Genomic DNA, 10,455 nt, shown 5'->3' on the forward strand with positions numbered 1-10,455 from the left:
AAAAAATGCTATTTTAATTTATCTTTTAGTTGGGTTAATTGTCTCTAATGAATTAGAGGATTTAATTTTTGTTGTTGGTTATTAGAATAAACCTAGTGGAATGAGTATGGCAGATTACAATTGGAAATGTTGGATAATATAGTTTTCGATGTGGACTATTCAAATAAATCAAGTGAAATGAGTATATTAGATTTCAATTTGAAATGTTGGTTAATAGGGACGTTGGTTTTTGAGTGTGAGCAATTTTTGGTAGAAGTGCGGGCTTTATTTGAAAACTCTTTATGGTTCCATTCAATAATTGAAAAAATTGATTTCAAATACACTTATTTTGTATCGGATGACTTGTCGGTGTATATTGAATTGTTGTTGACAATTTTGTTAATTGAAATTAATTTCCATAGATGAAATCTTGAAATGTCATAGATGCAGGTGTGCACAGCAGGGTAAGGGATAGGGATGGAGAGCATGAATGCAATGAGGATTTTGACGATGCATGTGATGTCGGTGTCATAGACACTGTATCTGATGAGGATGCATCGGACTATGGTAATGTTATTAGATTGAGTGAACAGCTGATAATGAGGAAGGTGTTTCGGAGTGAGGAACGTGCCTATGAATTTTATTTAAATTTAGGAGATGCCATGGATTTGGTGTGCGCAAAGGAGATTATAGGAAGGATGAGGAAGGAAATTTGATATGAAGAAGGTTCTTTTGCAATAGGTCATGATTGAGGGATGAAAAATACCTTTGTAGATTGGATAGACAAGGGGTCACCGGCTTGAAACACGGACTAATTGTATGGCGAAGTTGTCAATTTACCTAGATAGGGAAAACTCAATATGGAAGGTTCGGAAAGTTATTTTGGAGCATAATCATGAGTTGACACTACGAGTAATGGTGAACATGATTCCAAAATTTCGTCAGATGTCAGATGCTGCAAAGGCACACATAGACGACATGCATGGGTATGGTGTACCTACGTCTAAGATTCTCGGCTACATGGCTAGGATTGCTGGAGGGTATTCTTTGCTGGGCTTTATGAAGAAGGAAGCATATAACTACATCGACAAGATGCGTCGTTCAAAGATTGTTGATGGTGACTCAAATGCTGCCGTTGTATACCTGGAGGGAAAGGCGGCAGTCAATCCAATGGCGATGGCTAGGTATAACTTAACAGAGGATGGTATGTTGGCGAACATGTTCTGGGTGGATGGAATTAGTAGAGTTGACTACCAGTACTTTGGAGACATTGTTGCTTTCGACTCAATATACAAAAAGAATGAATACAACAGACCTTTGGTGATATTCTCTAGCTCAAACAACCACAAGAAAACTACAATATTTGGTTTTGGATTGGTTCTAAATGAAACTATTGCATCATACACGTGGATGTTAGAGAATTTGTCGAAGGTTATGTGTAATAAAGCTTTGTCCGTTGTCGTAACCAATGGGGACGATGCAATGATTGCAGCGATGAAAAAGGTTTTTCCTAAAACCACCCATCGGTTGTGTGCATGGCATTTGCAGAAGAATGTTACTTCAAACGGAAGGGAGCAATGTTTCATGAGATATTCTCTAAGTGGCTATATGCGGACATGGAGGCTGACGAATTTAAGTTCCAATGGATTAAGCTGCTGAGGAGTACAGTTTGCAGTTTTGCACCAAAAATGTTGGGCAACACAGATGTATGAGAAGAGGCACATGTGGGCAAGCGCATACCTACATGGCAAGTTTTGTGCTGGATACCGGACTACATCCAAGTATGAGGGAATAAATTCTCATGTCAAGAAATTGCTAACCTCGAGACACAGTATTTTGGAGCTTGTGCAAAACCTCAAGTTGGGGGTTCGTGAATACCATAACAATGAGTTGGTTGCATAGTTCACTTCAATGTGCAGTACTCCAGTCCTCACATGTTTGGATCCTACTGAGAAGTGTGCTATGGCTGTCTACACTAGAGCAATATTTATGCAAGTTAAGAGAGATATTGATGGTAAGGCCTTAATTGTGTGAGATATAGGAGGGTTTCGACAACAATGGTCTATACTATGGGAGAATATGGTCATCCTGGTCAGAACGTAGTCACCTTATTTGACAATAACTCGTTAAAGTTTGAATGTCGATGTCGATTTTGGGAGAAAGAAAGATTTCTGTGTAAGCACATGTTTTTCGTGATGAAAGCATGAGCATTTGAAGGATATTCCAAGCCATTTGATTCTGAAGCGATGGAAGAGAGATGCCAATACAATTGATGAGTAGGAAGAAAAAAGTAACAAGAGTTTTAGTGATAGAGGTTTTCTATTACGGCATGGGGCACTCCATGCTACATCGCAATAGATGTTGTATCTTGGATTGAAAAATCATTCAGTTTTCAAATCTACTATAGATGGAATTCGCAATCTTTGTAGCCAACTTGAGGAGCCGTTGGGACAAGCCACTGACGGCGAAAAGACACATGTTGAACAACATGTTAGAGATCCTATCGTTGTAAAACCTAAGGGAGCCCCTCGGTCAAGAGGACAAAAAGGAAAAAAGAGGAGATGTACCAACTGCAAGAAGACCGGCCATACAAAACGGAGATGTCTTCAACAGAACACCAGTTTCTTAAAAGGTGGTAGTGAAGATGATGAAGAAGAGGAGAAATCAATTATTTGACTAGCTGATGACAAGGTTAGTTGTCATGACTAATTTGCTGTTCGATAATAATAGTCAAGGTTATTGTTGTTGTCTTTATGTGTTTCTAAGATAGATATGCATAAATAACAAATAAGTGTAAGACTAGCTTAAGACAAGGTTAGTTCTTGGTATTTCTGACATGTTTTGAATGAGGCATTTAATGATTAATCTCCTGTTCGATATTAATATTCAAGATTATTGTAGAAGTCTTTATCTGTTTTTGAAAAAGATATTTATAAATACCAGAAAAGTGTAACACTACCTTTACGAGAAGGTTAGTTCTTGATATTTTTGACATTTTATGCATGATGTATTTAATGATTAAATTCCTATTCGATACTATTATTCAAGGTTATTTTTCTTGTCTTTATCTGTTTCTGAGAAACATTTTTATAAATAGTAAATAAGGATGAATGCTTGGTAAAGGGATTAGTTAACATGGGTGGCCTTCTCGACAGGTTTTAGCAGGCAAATGACATTTACGAAGGAGTAAAAGGAGGGCCACTGCACAGGTCAAATAGGATCATGTCGACCCAAATGAAACTGTAGCCCTATAATTGGAACTGCCCAAAGCGAGAATGTCACTTCGTGGCTTGATGTAGGTAGTTCCTGTTACCATGCACAAGTGGGTAATCTTTTATGTAGTTCATGTTGCAAGAATTATGCCGTTTGTTTGTTCATTGTTAGGGAACTATAACAGTTGATTTGTGTCATGATTTTGCAGGTCTTGGAGCTTATACGATCATTGAATGCTTCATTCAATAGTAATTCATCAGTTTTCACCCATGCAAAAGCGTTCCCGCCAAAGTAATACTCCTTAGGTAGTGCTATTTGTAGGAATTTTTTGTAATAAATATTTTTTGTTGCAGAGTATTTGAGCTTATTTTGGTCAAAGTTGCAGGTTTTAAATATTTGTAACGGGATAGTTAAATCAATACAACAAGATAGAAAATATTTATTACTGTCATGCATTAAAATAATTTTTGCGCCAGCTACCTCATTATAATTTGTCATCGTATTTTTAATCAATAATTTGCAATTGAACAAACTTCCCTATCATCAAAATGTTATGGAAAAGGAACATAACAATCTGGCAAAAGCATAAATAGATTGAATGAGGCATTTCGTCCAAATAAGGGAAAGAAAAGTACAGAGAACACATACACTACTTCTAGCTTGGTGAACAAATTAATTTCTCTAAAAACTGCCCCATGTGTCCATGGCTTTTTTAACTTTCTTGAATACTATAGATTATTATTCTTTTTGGAATAATTAATTGGGTTTTCAAATTACTTCAACTCTGCCAATTAATAAAAGTTTGTGAAACCCATTTGGGCTTTAAATTTAGTTACAACAAAAAACTTATATTAGCATAACATAAAATTCTTCAAAAAAAAAATGTCAATGATCAGTAAATGCGCATATATGCATCACTAATTGGTTAAATTCATAATCTTTTACCGATCATGCCAAAACACCAAGTAGCAAGGCCTTCGCCTCAATTACAAATTGTAGCAACTTTAATTTTTGCAAAACAGCAGTACAGTTGTGACCAAAACAACATAAACATGCTAACACAAAAAAGGTCGTGGGAACGGCATTCGAACTCCAATCATTATATGGTCATGCTCTAGCTGCTGCTACTTGCGATGGTAGTAATTGCAATAGCATGTTTTTTTGGAGGACTTATCTCCCTTCTTTGTAGAATTCTAGTCAATTTTGTTCCACTAATCAATTGCAAGTTTCACAACCTCATCTCTCTTTTTGTTAGCTTTTGAGAAGAATATGTCCAATGTTAGCCTCATCCTTATGAGATCATTAACTCCCTAAGGTGACATCATGTAATAGATAAATTTAAAGTAATGTAAAGTACAACAACATGAGTTAGAATAGCATGGAACCACTAATATTATGTCTTCGAGGCTCAGATATGATTAAGAGATATATTATAGTATATGCTTACAAAATGAGCACATGTTCTATATCATTTCTAGTACAGACACAAAAATGTCTATTCATATATTGTTTTTGTAAACAAACTCTTACCTCTAGATCATATGAACTCCAAAGGTGGGATAACTGCATCGTTTGAGCCATAAAAACACCACAGTCTCTTCTACATTGGCATGAGAAAACAGAGGTTTAAACAATGTAATGTGCAATCATGTTAACTAAAATCTACACGCGAGTTAATAGTTCTTACGATTTATCCTATTGTTGGCTGACAAGTGGCTCTCTCAGGTGAAAGTTGGACACCAGTGGCAGAATACTCGCTTCCTTTTGATAAAATTATTTCTTATCTTTTAACATTGTTTACAAGAAAAGTGCTTATACGGGGATTTAAATATAGAGTAAGGATTAACCGTCGTAGTCCATAAATCTGCTTGTGGATCAAAATTTGTATATATATATATATAACAACACTATGAAAGCCAGGCATAACTTTGGAAGTAAATTCTAAATGTGTTGAGTAAAATAGATGAATAATTTAAGCCATAGATATGTATACAACATAATCCATAACTTGGAGTCTACCAGTACCTCCCTAATTTGATCGGAGGCAATAATATCCTCAAATTTTGACATCTTGCTAAATCAATACCAAAATTGTATTCCCATAAAAAAGGCCTAAAAGGTAATTGTTAATCGAACACTATGTTCTATTTATTCCGTACCCTAATAATGCAACAAGATGTGACATCACAACTTACAAGGAAAAAACAAGAAAAAAAAATTGATCCTGCCATATATAAAAACCAAATCTATGACAAAAAAATCAAGCAAGAAGAAGTTTAGTTTAAAAGGATTTTTTTAACTATTTTTTTAATATTAAATAAAGTGACATTTAATTTAAAATTTATGAGTTTAATTTTCAAGTGTGATATCTAACAATAATTTTATATAATTAATCAATTTAATTTATACATTTATTTGTACAAATATTTATACATATATATACATATATTTATTTATGTTTGAAAAATATAGCAACACTATTATAGCTATATTTAATTTTGGAATAACATTATAAATGTCTTCAGTAAAGTACACAAATAATTTAAGCCAGAGATATCTATCCATATAATCCATAATTTGGAGTCTACCAATACACTCCCTAGAGAATTTTGCTGAGTCCAGATAAATCAGGTCCTCATTCGAGATATCAACGATCATTAGATACCAGTGCCTGTTCAGGTTGAGTGGAACATATATTTATATTAAAAAATTCACACTTGTCAATGATGAGAATCACAATATACAACAAAGGATGAATAGGAATCCACTAGAGGTTGAACAAACCTTTGTAATATCATCAACCCATCCCATGTAACGGGTACAAATAAATTCCAATGTTTCTTTATAGTAAGTAGTAGGGTTAAGGATTAATTGTTGGATCGAACAATTCAAAACACCACAGTTAGGCAGAAGCTAGCTGGAAGGATTTATAGAGCAGTTCCAAATAAATCGACGGGAAACATTTATTCACTGCAAAAGTTGTCGACAACCACCAGGTTGGCTCTTGACGTTTCATTGTTAGAACTTTTCCGAGCAAGTTTAGCACCTGTTAATTAATGCAAACAAATTGGTGAAACCAAGTTTCGGAGATTAATTTCACCATACATGAAAAGAACTAAGTCCACTAACTGCAAGTCACCATAAACTCACATCATCAATAACCTCATGCTTCGGGCAAAGTGTTCAAAATGCTCCCCGGTCTCCTTGGCCATGCTTCTCCAGAAACAGAATGTCCTTATTTTTAGATTGAAAGTGATAAACAAACTTACAAGGCAGATATTCACAAGCTAAAGTAAATTACCAAAGTAATATCAAAATACGGTGTACTCCATTCAAGGGAGTGATGTTACAGGCCCAACAAAACATGGCCCAAAAAAGGGATCTTTAACAGTTTATAGTTTTTTAACAAATGGCCCAACTCAATGACAATAACAACTTCATCCAACAAATATTTCAAAAAAAAACAAGAAAAAATAATCTATAAACGTGCAACAAGAAATTTTGCATGAACATCTACAGATAAAGGCACATCACTATAACTCGACCTGACCACTCATTCAAAACAGCGGAAAATATATATATATATGTTGCCACGACCTTCTCTGTTGCACCAAATTGATTCTTGGGTGGAGGGTGAAAACCAACGTTGAAGAACTGCGACATTGTAGGGGAGATAATTTTAGGATAATTATAAAATACACATCACACACAAAACCAAGCATAATACATTTTGCTCTGTTGTTTAATTGCCTCCGGCAAGTCCTATAATCCATAAACTTCCATTGAGCAAACCCCGTCGAGAACAGAGAAAGGTCCTCGGAGGGATAACCCAGAGAAGTACCCAGTGACTCATCTCCCGTGTCATACTCAAGCTTTTTCTACAATACAAGAAATAAATATTATAATTACACCAGAGTCAACATAATACATCCTCAGAATGTCATATACACTAGAGCACATATAAAAGTAGCATTTCACCTTCAACAGTTGCTGTTGCCGACAACTCCTTGTACTACTGACGTTCTTGCTCCCATTGGCCTTGGCTTTAGCCGCAACCTGAGACATTAGCATTGCATCCAGATTCACAATCTCCTTAACAACCGGATTGCTTCTCCTTTGGTGTTTCTTTGTTAAGCCTATAACTTGTGCATTTGTCGTTTTCACTTTGTCGTTCGTGGCATCTGACTTCTTTATCGTTTGTCAATAACACCTCCATCATTGTTGCATGGCCAGCTACTATTGTTGTTAGTTTCTTCATCTGTTGTGCTTGAGACTCCACAATGGGCCAAGTGACCCTGTCATTCTCAAGTAGATGTTGGAAGGAATGTTCAAGAATGCATTAGTATTTGAAATTAGGTTTGTAAATTAATAATCAACATGATCAGAACGAAATATCTCACCTCACGTACTTTTTTAAACATTGTCAGGAACGGATCCTCTTCAAGGGTGATATCTTTCTGAGTATTAGTTTCCATAACTGAGGCATCGGCAGATGGGAGCTTTGATTTGCCTTCAAGGTCACCCTTATTTGCTTCCTCCATATTAGTAAAGATTTTATCAAAAACCAATTCTATGTGTTAGTGAGCCAATATGGAACTCTCACTTTGCTTTGTACCACCAACTGAAGGCCAATATATTTATCACTATCTCTGAATGGGCCAACAGTATAAAATAAGAGGCCGGAATAAAAAAGTTGACCCAAACTAAAAATCGATTGGTCCAACCAAAAAAACACATAAGAGTTTCTCTCTTTTACTGAAAACTTCCATGAGAAGCAATCTCTTTGTCAAATCAAGCTTCTACCAACTCCATTCTTAAGTATCCGCGCTTACATTCCACATAACACAAGAATGTCATTTAGTAGCCTTTATTGTCTATGCTTCAAGTACAAGTTGTAGTGAAAGAGTGTCACTTTTCTTTTTTTCTTTTTTTAAATGAACTACAGTATTAAAACACTGCCAAAACATACTTTTATAAATCATAACTTATTCTTAATAGGTACAAGTGCTAAAAAAGATGTTATTAGTATAATCTTGAATATGTAAAATATACTTATTCCATAATGTTAGTCTAAAGACAAAATAATTGCAAACATTTATTTATAGTTATGTTAAACTTTTTTTTTTGTTTATTAGTATCATTTAGTATTATTCTCCTTGGGACAACTTTAATTTTTTTTTCATTATTACTCCGGCAAGGACCACATATTCAGTGTGCGCTGGCGGATCCAAAATTTATAATTCTGGGGTTGAAATCTAAAAACTTGTATAATCAAATATTGTATTACGTATTTAGTGACATTGGTTTCTTTTATTATTTTCAATAATTTTTTTAACAAAGATCATATCAAAATAAAAAGTTACAATAAAGATACAATTTTATATTTTAATGTCATTCATAACAAAGTATTTTTTTTAATATTTTTTATGTATGCATTTGAAATAAATTAGTAAATATAGTATGAAAAATATATTCATATTAAAAAATATTTCATTTAATATGTTCTAATTTTAATATCATGAAAAAATAAATAAAATTTAAAATAAATTAACTTTATGTGTATATATATATATATTATTAATACATTTAATTAGGAATTATTATAAAAATTAAAATATTTTTATATGATAATAGATGTAAGAATTAAAAAAATAAAACTAAAAGAAATAATAAAAAAAATATTGAACAAAATGACTTGACGTGTAAAAATATATTGTTATTAGTGGTAAAAAGTTAATAAGATTTAAAAGATAAAAAATGATATTTGAATAGAGTAAATAATTATGTTAGATAAATCATTAAATTATTAAACTTAAAAGCAAATAATAATTCTTAAATTGAGAAAAATATTATTGTTAGCCACTTTTGAAAAAAGTTCTCTCTCTATCAAATCAATCTTATTCCAAATCTATACCTGAATATCCACGAAGATTTTACCTGCTACGGTGCCGCAACCTATATTTAATAGACTTGGGTACATGAAAAAACAGAAAACTTTATTATTTTATCAACATGGTTATTAACTCAATGTATAATAACCTTAAAAAAATATTTTAAATAAAATATTAGCTGGAGCGAATATGAATCGTTAATTACTCACTTGCAAAAAAAAATTATTACTTTTGGTAACGATAAATAATATATTTTATTTACTGGAACTACAATTACACATTTAATTAAGGCATCAGGAACTTCACCATCATAACTCATGATTTGTTTAGTTTAATTTCTCCTTCAACAGGACTAAGCTGCATTTAATTTATTTCATTTGTTGATTCAAATTTATTCACATGACCTAGACTATTTTTTAAACTTGTTCGGACGTAAAAAGAATACGTCTTGGCACCAAATTTAAATTTATATCGAACCAAATTCATGAATTACATTTATCTATAATGAAAATTTGTCTTGCCCTGTATTTAATACCGTTTTAACGTCGTCCATTTTAAATGATATTATGAGACATCGGTCTATTTCAACACAAACGCAGAGACATTGTGTCATATTCATATGGATAACCCCAATGTGGATAACTTGGTAATTAAATTCTTGTTCAATGATATAAACTAAATAAGTTCAACACACATCCCAAGTTAAAATCACAATGACAATAACAGCCCAAAAAATACATACACAAATTAAAATATCTATCTCCTAGATTCACATACCTTCAATAACCAAACCAAACATAATTAATCTGTCAATAACCATCGAACATATCCTCAATGAGTTGAACTTGACTGTGTAATTTAGCATTCTCCTCCTCCATTTGTCGAATTCACTGGGAGAGGCAATTGTTCTCAAACATCTGTTGTCCATGTTGTTCTTGCATCAGAACCAGCTTCCTATAATTATAGTCATAGATTCTGTATCCTGTGTTTGCCAGCAACTTCTCTAGCATGGTGAATGAAACTTCTTACCTATAATCTTTTCCTTTGTTGACGCCAGACTATGTGTCACAAGCTCCACGCCTGTTGGATTGTGGGGAAGAAACATAATAAATCCAAACATGGGTTGTCTGTCTTTTTATTTGAGCTATTGAGGGACGAACATAGGAACTCCGATTCGAAGGGAGGAACAAATATATATAAGCATGAGCTCTATATCTTCTTCATACAAAAAATCATTCACCTTAGTAATAGAAATTGCATGACCTCCTGCAACATAACTCAATTACTTAGTGAACGGTCAATAAAAATGACATTTATATCATTTTCTAAATGAAACAAAATTTTGTAACGAACCTAACAAAGCCTCGGTGCC

General features: G+C 33.4%; 1 protein-coding gene across 1 annotated transcript; it reads left to right on the forward strand.

Moving 5' to 3' along the window:
- The first annotated feature begins 503 nt into the window (after positions 1-503).
- LOC148544140 (protein FAR1-RELATED SEQUENCE 5-like) lies at positions 504-1,638 on the forward strand. The gene has a single exon (XM_088498880.1). The coding sequence runs from the start codon at positions 799-801 to the stop codon at positions 1,636-1,638; it is 840 nt and encodes a 279-aa protein (XP_088355006.1). The 5' UTR covers positions 504-798.
- Positions 1,639-10,455: the final 8,817 nt, after the last annotated feature.

This window comes from Arachis ipaensis, chromosome B9, assembly GCF_059453495.1.
Source record: "Arachis ipaensis isolate K30076 ecotype BB chromosome B9, ASM5945349v1, whole genome shotgun sequence".
NCBI classification, from domain to species: domain Eukaryota; kingdom Viridiplantae; phylum Streptophyta; class Magnoliopsida; order Fabales; family Fabaceae; genus Arachis; species Arachis ipaensis.

What these genes read in the sequence shown, in the direction of transcription:
- LOC148544140 (XM_088498880.1), top strand. Translation starts at nt 799, where the DNA reads ATGGCGAAGTTGTCAATTTACCTAGATAGGGAAAACTCAATATGGAAG.